Here is a 17,502-nt window from a genome sequence, read left to right on the forward strand (position 1 = left end):
CTCTGTTCTCATCCTCCTTCTCTTATATCATCTTTATTGTTTTCACTGTTTTGTTTTGTTGTTATTCTTTGTTAAGTGTCTTTAAGTACTTAGAAAAGCATTATTAAAGTCTAATACATTATTATTACTTTCTTACTTTCGTCTCAGTAGGCCTACTAACTTACAGTAAAACGTTTACTGTCTTTAAAGGCACACCGGACATGAGAAAAAAATAATCCATTGAAAGTTTCTTGTCACCTGTCACAGATTTTTCAAAATAAAATATTAAATATCACTAAAATATTAGTGTCTTAATGCAATGTGAGCGGTCTGTGCCTTTAATTACCTCAAAACAGTAAAATATGCTAAAGATTCACAGGGACACAGCCAGGGACATGAGGAACAAAAACCAATTGAAAGTTTCTTGTCACCTATCACAGATTTTTCAAAATAAAAGATCAGAAATGACAAAAAAATATCAAAGCGGCTTAATGCAATTTGAGCAGACTTTACCTTTAATTTTTAACAAACTATACAGTAAAATATGCTGAAAATTCTCAGGACTAGAGACATGGAGACGAGGAACAACAATTGTCTTGTCTTAACTTTGTGTTTTTTTTCTGTCAGCCGTTATTATTGATGGTATCTTTTGCTGAAATACGCGGTGCATTCATTCTTTTTGGGTGCTCCAAGCACCTGTACTGTAAACACCTTTCAAGCGGCGGCTGGCTTGACCGAGGTTTTGCAAGGTTGTTAAAGTTGTAATGTATTTGGGCTAAAAGGTAAAAACTGGGATGTGATGAATTTTATAGATTTTAATATAAAGAGGAATTTATTCAGACATAAAATGTAAGAGTAAGATTACAAATTGAAACATATTCAGGGATCAGTCCAGGATGGACAAATTTAGTGCTGCACATAGACTGTAAATATTACTGGACAAACCCTGACGCGTCTGTGACATAGGCAGAAAATGAGTCCAATCGACGGCCGCATCCGTATTGGATTTGCTGTCTCAACCTAACTTTGGATCAACCTAGTAACAGCAGTAAGGCGGGACTGTGGGCGGGACCAAAGTTCGCCGACGCTAGCAGCCTAGCAGGCTACTTCACAGCATAGCTAACAACTGCTCTATGTGCTACTGCTGTCTTGTTCCCGCTCGTCCATAACTATAAACAGTAAGTTAACCTTAAACTTTTCTACAACACAGTTAAAACGAATTATCTTCAACCCAAATATATAATTAAAGTTTTAAAACTACACTTTTAAAAAAGTTATTACCAGTGGTTAAGTTGTAACATAAAATGTAAGAAACAGTTTGAGGCTAATCTTTACATTAAAATTCTCACATCGTGTTACAAATCATTACTTGGGTGTAATAACATGTTTAAAGTTTAGAAGTCTGTTTGAAAACCATAAAAGAAAGATCTTTGGCGCTTTTTTTCTTTTCTTTTCGTTCTTGTTGATGAACCTACTGTTAGACCATAAACTGTAAATAAACATGTGAGACATCCAGAAGAAATCAATATTACAAAGCATACAGTTCATGTTACTGTTCTGACAAAAAGAGGAATGTCTGTGTTTTATATTTACTGATGTCAACAGCGATGAGGTGAACATGACATCTAAAAAATAAATATTTTATATTAATCATAAGATATTTATTTTCTATAGAATCCTCTGAAGTCATGGAGTCTGTGGCCAGTGATGGAGTGTCAGCTTCACCCGCCAAAACCTGTAAGTATTAGAAAAAATTGTATTTTAAGACTGGCATCTATTATTATGAGTTGCAGCTACCTTGTTCAATATTATTCCTGCAGATGTGGCTAATAACAAAAAAACACCCTGAGCTGTCACATGTAGTTAACTGTACATTTTGTCTTGTCTGAGGCATTAATCGAACATTTTTGTATTTCTCCCTTAGACACCGTGTGGATTATTGGTGACAGCTGTGTCCGTCGAGGTGCTCAGAGAGCTGCAGAGACAGAGGGAAGGAACCTGGGCCTGAAGAACGTCCACATGAGTTGGTTCGGCTGGGGTGGACTTCGCTGGAAAGGCCTCCTTCCCTTCTTTGAAAACTCACTCCGAGAGAGGTCTCCCCCGGATTGGCCTCATCATTCATTGTGGGGGCAACAGCATGGGACATGTCAGTGGTGTCGTGCTGGTCAATATGATGAAGGAGGACCTTCAGCAACTCCACGCACGACACCCTGGCATGAAGATCATGCTGTCTGCCCTCACCCAGAGATGCCAGTGGAGGCATGGCATCCATCCGGGGAAGATCGACAAATCTCGTAGGTTTGTCACCAGTGTTATGGCTACATTTGTTGGATCCATAAGCGGTGCAATGATTGAGCACCCTCAAATTAGACATGACAGTCCTGGGCTATTTTTGAAAGATGGAGTTCATTTCACATCTCGGGGAAATGATATATTTTTAAGTAATTTTGCTCATTGCCTTAAAGACCACTTCCAAATACAGTGAAACTCCACTGGAATTTGAAAGTGGCCTTTAGGACCTTTTTTTTAGATGCCAAATTCATAGCCCACTGCCATGGCTAATGTTGAGTTTCTTTATACTTTTGTTAAACATCCGCTTCTGTAGCCATGACACTGCGTCCCGTCCCCCCCAACCAACCACCCACTCTTTGCAGCTCTCTGGGCTCATCATGAACATAGCTGTCACCATACATATGTTATGTAAATATGAACGTTTGAAGCCTGAGTGAGTTCCTGTTCCTGCAGTCCCTCGCTGTTCCTGCAGTCCCCCGTCTGTCCTCCGTCTGTTCCTGCAGTCCTCCGTCTGTTCCTGCAGTCCCCCGTCTGTTCCTGCAGTCCCCCGTCTGTTCCTGCAGTCCTCCGTCTGTTCCTGCAGTCCCCTGTCTGTTCCTGCAGTCCTCCGTCTGTTCCTGCAGTCCCCTGTCTGTTCCTGCAGTCCTCCGTCTGTTCCTGCAGTCCCCTGTCTGTTCCTGCAGTCCCCTGTCTGTTCCTGCAGTCCTCCGTCTGTTCCTGCAGTCCTCCGTCTGTTCCTGCAGTCCTCCGTCTGTTCCTGCAGTCCCCTGTCTGTTCCTGCAGTCCCATCGATGGCAGTCTCCTTGCTGGAAATTACACCACGCCGTAAATGTGTGCCCGTGAGGACAATAACTATCTAACTATAACAACTAAATGTCCCTGACACCAGAGCTATAATAATTTTTAGAGCATGCCTTTTGTTACTTGCTTTAGATACAAAAACCCTTCCTTTGTCTCTAATAATGTAAAGTGGAGAGATTTCTGCTCTTTCTTTTCCAATATCTGCCACAAGAAGTCCCCATATACAAACTCAAAACAATCAAAATCAAGATTCAACCAGAGTAAATTACATTAATTACGTGTGATTAGAAAAATGTTTAAAAATCATTCAGAAATGTGCTCTTCCTCGATCAATATCACATAATATCGTCTAGTTTACCCATCTAAACTATACAAATGATGTGCTTTATCATCGAATATAGAAGAGTTTTAATGTTAACAATTAAGGGAAGTATTAAAAAGCAGATCATTTATATTTATAAAATATATCAAAAAGAACCAATGTATTACAGTTATAAGAGGTTAAGAAATGGGAACTAGTAGGAGACTCCTGATACGATTAGTACAAATTCTGGACCCAAAGCACGACTCAGATAGGCAGGATAAAGTTACAAAAAGTTTATTCCAAATGTGACTCAAAAAGTGCAAGGGGAGGGGTAGTGCGAGGTTCCAAGTGGCAGTGTCCGTGATCCCAGTGTGGTGTCCCAAAAGCACAGGTGAGGTGAAGCAAAAAACACAAACAGCTATCTGACGCAAGGCAGAGAAGAAAAAAGGGGTTAGCTACACAAGCTATCACAACGAGAACTAGTAATCACAGAGAAGCCAATAGAGTACAATACCACGCGAGCTGGTGAAACAATCTGGCGGCGAGGTGAAGCAGAGGGAAGTCTTTGTAGTAGAGATCCTGATGACCAACGAGCTGCACCTGGTGCCGCCTGGGAACATGAACCTACCACACTCACACAGACAGGGGAGAGACACATGAGGATTAAACAGACAGGGAATGACAAACAACACCACTGTAGGAGCCAAACACAAATTGTTCCAGCAGGTGTCGCCTTCAGGTTAAGGTGAAACTATATAGGTAGGAACTATCACTGGGGTGTCAGGTGTTGCTAGACGGGGAGCAATTACACTTTTTTGACCGCTGTACGCCATGCTATGAGGTAACAGGAGTGATTGTAAATGGACATGTCTGGATTATTGTTTGAACAGCTCACATGTGACAGTGATCAAGACAACGATGGAATGAGAAATAAATATTCCTAAATGAAGAAGATATATATAACATGGAATTCACAACAACAAAGCTAACATTAAAAACACAATAATTTTTAAAATCATATTTTTTTTCTTGAAACTAGTAATACCTTCAACCTTTGAACCATGCCTTCCTTGTCACACTTGCAAGGTAGTTGAAACACAACTCCCTGGTGTCCTACATCCTACATGAGAGAGAAAATTAGAGGTTAAAATTCTGGTTTTAAACATGCAGTATGGCCTGTCTTGGTTGAAAGCCCACTCACCACGACAAGGTGCAGGCCAAGAGTAGGAACATATAACACGGGACAAACGCACAAGACACTATACAGCACAGGACATGTGAAAATGAAAAGCAAGAATACAACAACAATGCAAAAGTTACATACTATTACTGAACCTTAGGGTGAGCAATGGGGACAAAATTAACCACAAAATAAATCAGGAAGTATGTTTATCTACCTTATGACAACTATGTAACAATAACAATTTCCAAAAACCCTCAGCAAAATTAACAATCAATTCAAAATACATAACTTAAATATTAATATATAACATTTTTATCAAACCTGGAGATCCAAAAATGTGTTGGTGAACTCTATAATACAAATCAGAAAATTTAACAATTTAGTAATTTAAATTTGAACATCTTGAAGTTTCTTTTGTTTATAGGTAAATTCTATAATGTGTATTTTTTGTAGACATTTTAAATTTTAAGTAAACTTTTAATTGGACAAACAATTCCACAAACTATGCACATAATAACTACAACGAATCTGACACTGAAAATGATTAACAGATCAACATCATCTTAGACTCTAAAAGACACTGACCAGTCTGACCATGTGTTCAGTTTTTATCTGACATTGGCTTTAAGTAGTGGTGAGGTGAGGTTTCTCTTTAAAGGCTATATGTACAGTTTTGAGAATTCTATTTTCATTATGTCTTGGAGTAGCATCCCAGTAGACTTTTAATAGAAAAGTTGGGCCCCGTTCATGCAGACTCCAACTGATAATCATCTATGTAATCGGTGGGTTTTTCTGAGAAAAAAGAAAGAAAGTCTTTTCACTAAGAACTAAGGCCCTGTACATGCAGGCTCTAAGTTCAATTATTGTTTTAATTCCAGCTCTGTACATTCAAGATTTCTGCTCACTTGTGTCAACATGTGCACTTTCTAAACGGCAGACATTGAAAGTTACTTGTGCCCCGTTCATGCAGGCTCCAAGTAACATTTTCAATGTTGTTCTATAGCATTATTATACTTACTATTTCCCATGTTGCAAGAAAAACATCAAAAAGGAGTTAGCCACATTCTGATATGCAGGAAATAGAATTTGTTGTACAATTAGAGAAACATATACACAAATATACATATATATAGACATAAAGAGATAGAGGTAGAAGAACATACTGTACAGATATAGAAACATACATACCAATATATACACATACAAATATGCACATATAAACAAAGAGAAGCAGGTAGAAGAACATACTGTACAGTAATAGAAACATACATACAAATATATACACATATGTACAATATCAAAATATATAACTTTTGTACTTTAACCACACACAGAAGTGGCCAAACACCTTTTATTTAATCTCCATAAAAATTGATTAATTTAGTAAGCTTTCTGCGAACCACTTTACCTTCCTTTATTTTTTCTGCCTCTCTTCTTGCTATGTGGTTCAGTCGAACTTTGCAGTACCATGCAGTAGCCATCCTTACCAAAACATGGACATGGTTGGCTTCAACACACATGTCAAACATGTGGCTGTGCAGCTGGGGAAAGAGATTCTTCTCTGAGCAATCTGCAAGAACCTGGGTGACAATTGCTGCAGTTGTTCCTCTTCCCAGTGGAGGCTTGCCCGCATTGATTTTTAGAAGCCTCTGAAAGCGTCTTTCAGTAGCTTGGCAAACTGCAGTGATGTCCGGTGATGGTTTCTGGAGGCCACCTCTGTTCTTCAAAGTAATGAAATGCTGAACTGAGTCATCTGAGGTCAGTGCTTGTGAGCAAGGCATGCATGTTATCTTCTGTTTCATCTTCTTGACGATGAAGCCTGTGATGTAAGAAATTGCTGCGTCTTTGTACTCAGATAGACTGTTAACATCTGGAAGGTCAGACAGACTGTCATCCTCAGGCACAAGCACTTCAACTGGCTTCACATCCAACCTGCGCGCAATATTCACAGTCGCGGGTGTTGAATCAAGGATGGTTGTGTTGTCACGAAGGAGACAGTTACCTGTGCCTCTTTTTACCTGATGCCTTACAAGGAGGCGCTTGTAAGCTCCTCTAAACTGCCTCACATTGGGGTTGTTGTTAAATCCGCCACGTGCTCTGATTGCAGAGAAGAACAGCTCCAAGTGGTCCTGGCTGAGTTTGTATGTCAGACGGTATCGGCAATGGGGCTGCTGGCTGCTCTACCAGATCTTCATAGATGCCCATCACACTTCTTGCACAAGCAATGAAACCATAAATGGCAGTTCTCTTCTGTGTAGAGTGCACATGTACAAGTGTGTTGTCTCTTCCTGTCATTCTGAGCCCACAAAGGAGTGACTCTGCTTCATCTAAAATGGCCTTGGCATGGTGTTTGTTTGCTGGCTTCAGGGGGGCTTTAAATCCCTTTCCAAGTGGGTTCCTGCTGTGAAGGACATCAAAAGCAGCATCAATGGTGCGCAAGAATTGAACAGTGGCTGAACATCCAAAGAACTGGGGATATTTAAGCCCCCTCTCACAATACTCAATGGCATCAGCCACACTGCTGCTGAAGAGTTGGCCTGCAAGATGTACCTTCATTTTTTGATTGCGCCACTGAATATGTGCCATCTTTAGTTTGTTGCCAAGGCGCAAACCCTCCTTCTCCTGAAGCTTGTTGAGCTCCTTGATGTACTGCCATCTTATCTGCTGGCCATCTTCTCTCACCAGAACCTCAACTGTTGAAAAGACATTCCGAAGAAGCTTGAGCATGTGACATGGATTCAAGAGAACATGGACTTTTTGTGTGAGATCTTCAGGATGGAAAAATAAAGGATTCATGTCCACGAGGTCCAACTTGGCACCAAGCTCTTTGACCATTGCAAAGTTTTGAGATGGTCCATCACATGTCAATGAGACAACCCTAACACCGATTTCATGAAGCCTAACTAGGCTCTCTCGGGCAATGTTTGCTCTCTCTTGTCCGGTCATGCTGTTGATGAGGAAGTAAGCAATGGGGATCTTCCAAGACGCATTAACTGCAACAACCATGAGGACCAATGCTTGTGTTGCAATTACGTTTTCAATTTCACCAGCTCTGATGTCAACATAGCCGTGAATTTGGTCCCCCCCCCAAACTCAGTCTGCTTATGAATGTACATTTCATCCATCATCAATGAGCAAACTGTGTCCTTACCTAATCCTTTCTGATCAGCAACATGACTTTTTAAAGCTGTGAAAGAAGCAACAGTAAATCCAGGATCTGCAGAGATGCTACTATACCACTTTCTTTTGGTTTGTGGATGAGGCAAAGCCAAAATAAATTTCTCTCTGACATAGTCATAGGCTTTCGGAGAGTAGAAGTGCAGTGTTGTGGCGAATTGTTTCAGATTCTCTGAAAACACAGACTTCTTCTTTTTTAGTCTTTGAAAGATCTCTCTTGGAACAGCTTCGAGATCAGAAAGAAGAGAGGCACATTCCGATGAAATTAGAAGTTTCTTCTGAAGCACTTTGACTAAACCTTTCATTGAAGAAACTTTTGCCTTCAATCTTCTTGTGTGCTGGACTTTTAACCTCAGCTTTTTTCGAGCTGCACAGAGCTTTACCTCTGTAGCAGAAGCCATCCTCTTCAGTGTTCTTGAAGAATGAGAAACACCGTGAGAGTGATCACCCTGAGATACGGCCATTAGATCAAAATTTAGCTGTTTTGGCCTAATGCCAATTTTTACTCTGATGTATGGGTTGATTGCTGCTACCTAGACCAACATCTTCCCCTGCATTCGCTGTCAGCGTAATGTCATCATGAATGACATCTTGAGCAACAAAGGCTTGTTGGGGTGTGTCTTCCATCAATGAGACAGAAAATAGCAGTTATCCATTAAATCCATTTTGTGTTAATTTACTGTATTCATCTCTGTTGCACTTACACTGTGCAATTAAGCAGTTTATTGTGGATAGTACTTCATTAGTTTAACAATAATATTTAAAATATCTCCATACCCTGGAATCAGTGCCGATGTGACAGCTTTCAAAGTGTTCACTGCACAGACGAGAGGCCTTGTTGGGAGTCCAGTTCTGTCTTCTCAGGTTGAGCATCCACTGCTCCACCCTATCTGAATCACCTAGAGGAAAACTATTTACAGGCAAAATGTGTTAACACATAAGTCAGTCTATCTTATTCACATACATCAACATGGCTGTATTCTTAAAACTATTTATTGTACATATTGCTTTACTGTATATGTTATTTTCATTCTGTATATTATTTATATATATATATATTACTACTGCTATATTCTTTGTAAGAGCATCCATATCGATTAAGAACGCTTCATTTGTAGGAGCACCGAGAGTGCTGTTCCGTCGCAGCAAGAGGAGACAAAAAAGTCACGGAATACATCAAAAATATTCAGAGCCTCTGGTCCCCAGCACACTTATTGGAGCCGTTTGGACAACATGGGTGTAACTCCCAATATTCTGTGCTAATGGCACACTTGGGACAGCTTCAATATATAGCTGATCTCTACCTGTCGAGTTGTACTTGTTATCGCATCTTTATGTAATAAAAATCATGACAGAAAATATAACTTTGAGTTTGTGGGCCGTCGAAATGAACGTCAACCAAAAAAATAATTTCAAAAATAACAATGACATATTACATTATTATTGGAAAGTACTAACACAGAATTAATATCCAAAGTTTATTTATAAATTTCGACATTTATGTTGAGTATAGCATTCATCATAACGTTGGATAATCATATTTAAAGTCTGTGGTTAACCACCGAGGTGAACCTTTACCTTCACACAAACTCATTCTTTTCAACATCTTAACAAATAAAATTTCTAACTCTTCGGAATTACTTTTTTCCCCAATTAAATAGTGCTGGCTAGAGATGTTAACTTTAGCATCTTTGGCATGAATGGGAGATCGGCTAAACCATTGACCGTAAATAATGGGCTACACTGAGGCCAATTGTACAGTTAGCCGGCTGGTTTACAAGCTAACGCTAAACAAGCTAGCATCGCAAAAATAGACAGACACCTGACAGAGTATTCAATAAATATATAACACTAATATATAACTCACCAAAAAAACTGCAGAATCGACTTCTTGAATGGTCTGTTACTACAATTAACCGCACAGCAAGACATATTCGTTGTTAGACATTTGCTGAACAAACACTCCAAACGAAGAAAAAAAGACGAAGAAAGCTAACGGTTCAAGGTCGGGATCGGGATGAAGCCGAATTAAGCTAGTGTTGAGTACATAGCTCCTGCTCCTGACGCGACCATGGACGCGACAGACAGATGCGGCGCGCAGAGCTGTCAATCAAACTGTCACAATCCTAATATGGGCATAGCCGTTTTCCTTAATAAAAAAACAATCCGATGAGTTATAAAAAAAATCCCCCCCCCCACAGTGTGAGGAGAAGGGGCCGTCAACTTATCAGATATATCTCGTTTTTTGAACCAGGCTGTAAACATGTTGATTCCTGTGGTAAAAACAGGCTTTTTTGGCTGTGGGCTTATGGCACTTCCGGCGCTTCTGCAGCCAGCCTCAAGCGGAACCTCGAGGAACTGCAGTTTTTTGTACTTCCGCATAGGCTTCATTTTTCGAGACCGGAGGTTGCCCCTTGGTGCTGCAGTCAGATACTGCCCTCTAGAGGATTCACATCAGGCCATCTTCTGTAGGCCGACAGCTGCCTGTGGAGCCTCTCAGTAGGTGAAGTTAGTGCTACATTTGCAAATGTAAATGAAACTTAGACCCGCCATGGCGGCTCTAAGTTTGTCCCTTTGCTCCTCCCATCTGCTTTAGATTGGATTAGAGTCTGGCTGTGATGCACCTGAGCTGCAGCACTTTCTTCTTTGGATTGACTGTGAAATAGTCTGCAGGATTATAGTTGCTGCCAAGTACTCATGAGACTGTTTTCAGGGTTTTAGTTATACTGTTTTCATGCACTGAGAGTGGAAATAATGTCAGACACTTTGCTATTTGATAAACAAACATATTATCAAGGAAATTACCACATGGACTAAAATATTAGCTCTAAGGCTTTGGATGTAGCCCAGATAGACTTTGTATGAGATGAGATGAGATTCAACTTTATTGTCATTACACATATACAAGTATAGAGTAACGAAATGAGGTTTGGCATCTCACCAGAAGTGCAAATAAGCAGAAAGTGCAAGAGTCTGTGCTATGTACAGTAATTACAAAATTTACAGATGTAGACAAAAAAAGTGAAAAAAAGTGAATTATTATTAATTTATTAGTATAAATGTTTATACTGTCAATGACGAAGAAACACAATAATAAACCTCTCCCATCCGTTAACAAAACAATGTGGTCATTGTCATTGTCTGCAGTCAGCCTGAAAAGTCAGAGAAAGTAGTTTACTTTATGTTCATGTGTTATTTACATACCCATCTTAACGAGTGAAGCGAAGAGACAGATGGCTCTCTTCTCAAAACCTGAGAACATTTACATTAATAACTTTGTCATTGTGAAAATAGTTTCCTCCTGATTAATTTTTTTCCCTTTATGTAAAATGTTAACTGAGGAAGCAACGGTCAGCTTTGAGCAGTAGCTGTATCCGGTACAGATATCCTGTATCCACGGGTCGGCGAGTAAGTTTGGCCTATGGTCACATTTTTTCTAACAACTAGACAGCGGGCCTGAACATAATCAATCCCTCAATCAATCTTTATTTGTATAGCACCATTTCATAACAAATGTTATCTCAAGACGCTTAACAAAAGAGCAGGTAAAAAACCTTACTCTTGGATATACTATCATTATTATGTTTTGGCCATTTATGCTTTAACCAACTTGTTTGACTTGTGAATGCCCCTCCTGACTTACTCGTAGCATTATTATTGCTTAACTGCCCAAAACCACACACACAAAAAAATTTTTTATTTTATTGTAGAGGTAAATACAAATTGTTCTCTGAAAAAATCTTTATTATTTTGAATCAAGGTGCATGAAGGAGTATGGAAGATAAAAAGTAATCTGCAATGACACCTTATGTACACAAGATGGTGCTGTTTAGTTCCACAGCGTGGGGGATAGAGGTGAGATCTGCTGCTTGGTCTGTTGTTTACAAAATGAAAACTCTGCACAAGGTTTCGTTTATGTGAGAAACTAGTTTTTAAATGTTTGAGCAGAGAAAATGTGTTATTTCTGACCGAGCACTTTGAGAAACCAGATAATGATTTTTATCGTAGCTTCCTATAGATAGATAGATAGGCAAAATGAAAACTCTGTGCAAGCTTTAGTTTTTATGAGAAACTAGTAATTTTAAATGTGTGAGCATGAAACATAATTATGTACTTTCTGACCAATTAGAAAGCAGGTAAAAGACCATACTCATTGTTTATAAAGACCCAGTGTTAATCCGTCATGAGCACAAAGCATTTAGCGACATTTAGCAATGATGCATGATTTAGCTCATGGTGAACAGACATCTACCGACACTGTGCCGGGCTTGAAAATGGGATAAATGCAGGAAGAACAACAAAGATTTTTTTCATCTTCATGGGATGGAAAAAAGAAAGGAGAATTAATAATGAACGCTGGTTGGAGGGGGGCCCCCAATTAATGTTTTTCCTCGTGCCCTCACTGACTTCCTTCATACCTTCTGACCTCCATCAGTCAGAGGAGTACCGGGACCCTTTTCTCACTGTCTGGTCCAAAAGTCGGAACTGAACTGTGGAAAAAGGCGTTGAAGTTACAAAAAGAGCTGAAACTTAATGAGCTGCTCTCATTGGATGCTTTTAAGAACATGTTTAATGATTTGGAGGCAGAAACATCTGGCTGTAGATGATCTCCCTGATATGTTTGTGGATGATCTTGACAAACATTTGATGTTTAAATCTGCTTTTAATTTCTAATTGTTTTTTTTTATTTGTATGTGTGGCTGCTCATTGTTTGTGTGGAACTCTGTAAATGGGTGTGCAGCCTGTCTTGGTCAGGACACTCTTGAGAGAGAAAAAAATAGAAATAATTCACATTAGCCTATTCACACCTATGCTAAGCTACAAGTGCCCAACCGGCCAACAGTAGGACTCCTTTCACATGCTTCTGAGTTTTCAAAAAATCGGAGAGAGCTGTGACTCTGATTTAGTGGTACTATACGACTTTTAATTTGGCCGTACTGCTCATCCTCATACTTGAGCCTAATCCCAGTCAAGCTTTTCTCAAGATATGACACAGCAGCACACGCTTTCCACAGGATGTCACTTCTTGGAGCATGTTGACACTTGAGGGAGTTTATGCTCATTCCTGACATTAAACCAGACAAATCTCACAGGTGTGAGCCTCATGAAACATGATCCTGACTTAATTCTAAAACCCCAAACACAACCTCTGAAACAGAAAGTCTGAGACAAACAAACCTAAAACACTGCATTAAGACATTGAAACAGGAGTCAAATAGATGAGTCATGTCAAAAGTAAAGGCAACAAGAATAAAACCTTTAAAAACTCTGAGCAACAACTTCTGAACAGATTTATTCAGAGTGTGATGTTGTTTCCCATGTTCTTTCACATTTGAGACTTGAAACAAGCCGAGCCGGCAATATGAGACAGATTTTGTTCTTTTCAGTGTCTCTTACAGAAAACTATCAAACTGAGTGTGAGTGTCATGTTGTTCACTCTTTCTGTCTCTTACTGATCTCCATCTCATCAACATGTCACGATATCTCCTCTCCACACACACATCTCAGCTGATGACCGGGACAAGCACTCATCAGAACAGAGGACAAAGTGCTTTTGATTGATTCTCTCTCTCTCTCTCTCTCTCTCTCTCTCACACACACACACACACACACACACACACACACACACACACACACACACACACACACACACACACACACACACACACTACAAATCCCATCAGGAAACTGCAGCCATTGAAACAACAAGGAGGAACAACAACACATCATGTGGATGGTTTCTGTCTACGAGTGTTTCTGATTTCTTGAAGGTAATTATCGTGTTGCCTGTGAATTAATTTACTGAGATTTCATGGATTGAATAAAACCATGGTTATAAGGAGTTATGGAAGACATTCTTCATACTTGTTGCTTAGAAGGTTGTAGTTGAAACTAGTGTATCTAGCTTTTCAATTATCTGCAAGCTTGTTTTACACAGTCACTTTAAGCAACTTTAATAGTCTGATAAAACTTAGTGCTAATCAGAAAGCAACCTATTCTGCGTTTATAAATGATACTTATATTGTGTTGTTTTGTTTGTTTTTTCTGTATTGATCCTTGGGTCCCTTGAAAGGGGCAAAACAATCTCCCATATCATGAAATGGTCTTAATTTATATCTAAGGTACACAATACTGCCATTTTGATTACTTGAATTACTTGAATTGCAATACAAAGTCTAAATGCATCTTTGGGTAACTTGAACTTTATTTGTTAATTTAAGGACCTTAAAATTCCATCGTGGGGTGGATGAGCGGTAGGGGAAGCAGGGACAGCGGAACGAGCACCACAAGGATCAGCTTCCTCGCCCTCCACAGCTTCCTGATCAGATCCACCCTGGCTGCGGCCTCTAGCCTCATGGGGGACCCGGAGCTCTGGTTCGGATCGGCCACTACTCAGCAGAACCGGTTGTGAAAGTCATGAACCGGCTGACGGGGAAAGTCTCTGAGAGCCAGCGAGCGCGGAGGGCTGGAGGAAGGTCTCCTTGGACCGCATAAAGTTCTGTCTCGGCTGTGCGCTTTCACGCACAGAAGGTGGACGGTGACCGGATCTGAGTGCGTCTCTTAGAAAGGTGAGTCAACTCGGCTGAAGTTGCTTCTCCGAACCTGAGTTTAACTTCCCCCTCGTGTAACCTTCGTGCCATGCACTTCAGATGAAACCCCTCTGCTCCTGCTCTTTGTGTGTCTGATGCTGTTCGGAGCATCAGGTAATTTATTAGCCTTGTTAATGAACCACGACTTTGCCCCACCCTCTGTGGTTATGAGTCGGTTATGGGATATAACTGTGTGCCTGTCGTCACCTGTGCACAGTGCACACCTGACTGGAGTGTACTGCGGTCAAGTGAGCCGTCATTTGCAAAAAGTAGTCCATGGGTCTACTTTTTTCTTTGTTGATGTTATGACCAGCCTAGGGGAAACCAGCTGTAACATAAAAGTGACCCTCTCCTTCCTCACTCCCAGTGATTAAACACCAAACAACGAATTTGCAGTTCACAATGTCTCTGTGAAAAAAAATGCACCTCCAATTGACTTCATACTCTGCATTGGACCAGAGAGAGATAGAGAGATGTCCGCTGTTAGGTTACAAAACTACAAACGATGTATTTTGTGGTTTTGTGCAGCTGAAAAAAAAGATCATGTCTTCACTACATGATCATGTGTCAGAAATTAATCAAATTCTGTATTATATTGTAGAAAACCCTTCGAAAGATAGACTCTTCAACTGATGATTTTTATCTGCTTTATTGTAAAGCTCACACATAATTCAAAACCACCGTAAGAGATTATTGTCCGGTGGGGGGCTGCAAAACTTTAACATTCACCTTTTACCGTAACTTTTTTGTTGTTTACCATCTCTTAATACATACATCACGTTCATTTCTCGAACTTAAGTTACCTAAACAACATTGAAAACCAGAAGTTGCTTCAAAATAAAAGTCTGGGTTTTTTTTTACCAAAAAGGAAGCAAGGTAACCTTTGCATTACATGTTCTAAAATACAAAATCAAAGCATGAGAAATTACCGTTTCTTGAGCAAGTCTCAGATTTATCTTAACTAGATTACTTACACATATTGTTATCTAACTAGTATGCAAACAAACCAAAATAATGTCAAACCAAAAACTGAGTTACATATCAGTTATACATAGACTAGTTGTATAATAAAAAAGCAGAGTTGGAATAGTACAAAAACCCTCCAGCTCTCCAGTCCACATGTTTATAGAAGTATTCAAAGGAATGCATTCTTGTGTGAACATGTGTCTGATGAACACTTGAAGCGTTAATAAAAAGATTGGATCGTAATTGTTTTGCAGAAAACATTAGCAACCATCCGGGTTTCTCCAATCAGGGCTGGGCACCTGAAACACAGCACAAAGACAGACGCACAAACGAAACACCGAACACAAAGCAGACCGACATAATAACACTTATATACAATTATGACTCATAGTCATAACCGTTGACAATCTCCCAGATGAAGCTTGAGCACCCCCTGTCTGTGCAGCTGCATCAGGAGCCCAAACTCCTTGGGCATGGCGTGTTCCTTTGTAGCTTTTCTGTCATCATAGTAGTGGTTCGTCAGGTCGTAGAGTCCATAGGGGTGATTATCGAAGGGCCAGAACCCATACAGATGCACATTTTCACAGACCTCCAAAGCTATGCTAGCCATAATTATCCCGGTGCTCATCAATGATGATCCCAAGCCTTGTGCACGCCAGAAGGCACCCAGTCTGCGGAAGTACTTAGGGTTAATGAAGACGGGCCTAATGGGGCTTCCTAAGTCCTCAACACTGTAGATGGCCCGCAGACACATAGCAGTGGTTCCACGAGAGAAGGGAAAGAGTAGCAGGGAGTTGCCGTAAATATGCAGACTTTCCACAAACGGACGACGACGCTTCATCAGAGACTCATACCTGGAGGCAAAACAGCAGATATAAATCAACAAGACAAAAGAACTCTGTAATGACAGTGAAGTGAAATCCAGCCTCTTGCTCACTTCTCCCTGAGGATGCTTGGGTTCGCTGTCACAAGGTCCGTTTTGACACCGACATGCTTCTCATAACCGTTTCCCAAAGGAGGAAGGTTGCACCTGAAGAAGCAAGAAAAAAAAGTCAGAGATCTTTTTTATGGAATCTCAACATAAATGATTTTTGACACTGTGAGTTGACATTGTCACCACAATGGACACCTTTCTCACCTCATGACAAACTGAGCTGAATCAATTCTCTCTCCACAGCTGCTGTCAGTCAGGATTCCTCCGTTCCCGACAACAGAACACGTGTCCCATGTTTTATTTGAGAAAGGATGCTCCTGGAATTGTAATCAATGGTTATGTATTACCACATAATGATAATTGTACTGATGATATAATACAGTAGATCAACTTTACTGCTGGATCTCATTTGCAAAAGTTTCCCTCTTGGAAATGCCCTGCAGCAGACACCCCTAAGAGAGGTTGCCAGCTGAAATATGAGTGCACCTGGAAGTCTTCAGGTTTTAATTTCCAACATCTACTTGGGCTTCACACTTGTTTTTAATGGATAAATTCAGCAGTATATCACTTTGTTGTGAAGTATACTGGCAGCTTTAAACTTGCTGATGACACAGTTGTTAATTTGTGTACATACATGCTGTAAGCGGTTGGGGGATCATTTCCTGAGATTTGGACTGAAAAGAGTTCCTCACTTCCAATTTATTTGTGGAAAGAGTTGAGTTTCAAATACCTCATACGTTTTCACTTAATTTAAAAATATGTTGGTGTATTATTTTGTTTAAGAAAATCAGATGGATTCATGTGGATTAATAGTTCAACCTTGTTGTCAACCTGTTTCCAGTTGCAGCATAACAAAGTACACATTTTGTTTCAGTAACTAGAAATAATAATCTGGATTGCCATGAAACTTTGTACAGAAAATCGCAATCCCCTCACAATATTTCGATACCTCAGCAATCCCTCAATTTTTCACCACATCCACCATATCCAGAGCCATGCATGCACCGAAGAGAGTAAGAAAGCTTAAGTTAAGAGCTGCTAAGTGTCACTTCCTCCAGCTGCAGCACAGTTAGCCCCGCGGCTAGCGGTGCTATCAGCTGGCTATGCCCAATGTCTGGCTCAAAGGACAAGGATTGTATTAGCAAAGGAGCTCTGTGAACCCTCCAGCTAGCTCGAGGCATCCCGAGTCTACCAACATATTATTGTGTAAATACACATGTTAAGTGTATGCTAAGTTGTTTTTTGTATTTATTTAATGTTTCGTTTAATTAATGTG

At 40.1% G+C, this 17,502-nt stretch overlaps 2 protein-coding genes across 4 annotated transcripts in view; one reads left to right on the forward strand and one right to left on the reverse strand.

Moving 5' to 3' along the window:
* LOC109977923 (alpha-2,8-sialyltransferase 8E-like) overlaps positions 1 to 17,502 on the reverse strand; it is a 36,289-nt gene that overhangs the window by 14,063 nt on the left and 4,724 nt on the right. The window contains exons 5-7 of one of the 2 annotated variants that reach the window (XM_065951438.1): positions 16,431 to 16,543; positions 16,230 to 16,322; positions 14,312 to 16,146 (exon numbers count right to left, since the gene is read on the reverse strand). The exons of the other annotated variant lie outside the window; for it this stretch is intronic. Coding sequence (XP_065807510.1) covers positions 15,684 to 16,146; positions 16,230 to 16,322; positions 16,431 to 16,543 — 669 coding nt within the window. The 3' untranslated portion in view covers positions 14,312 to 15,683. Of the gene's footprint in view, positions 1 to 14,311; positions 16,147 to 16,229; positions 16,323 to 16,430; positions 16,544 to 17,502 lie in introns of those variants that run through there. 2 annotated transcript variants of the gene reach the window in all.
* Positions 13,372 to 17,502, forward strand: part of LOC109997284 (sushi domain-containing protein 3) — a 100,873-nt gene continuing 96,742 nt past the window's right edge. For both annotated transcript variants that reach the window (XM_065951435.1, XM_065951436.1), the window contains exons 1-2: positions 13,372 to 13,507; positions 13,958 to 14,305. The gene's annotated coding sequence lies outside the window, so the exon portion shown is untranslated. The remainder of the gene's footprint in view (positions 13,508 to 13,957; positions 14,306 to 17,502) is intronic.

The sequence above is a fragment of the Labrus bergylta genome, chromosome 23 (genome assembly GCF_963930695.1).
Source record: "Labrus bergylta chromosome 23, fLabBer1.1, whole genome shotgun sequence".
Taxonomy (NCBI): Eukaryota; Metazoa; Chordata; class Actinopteri; order Labriformes; family Labridae; genus Labrus; species Labrus bergylta.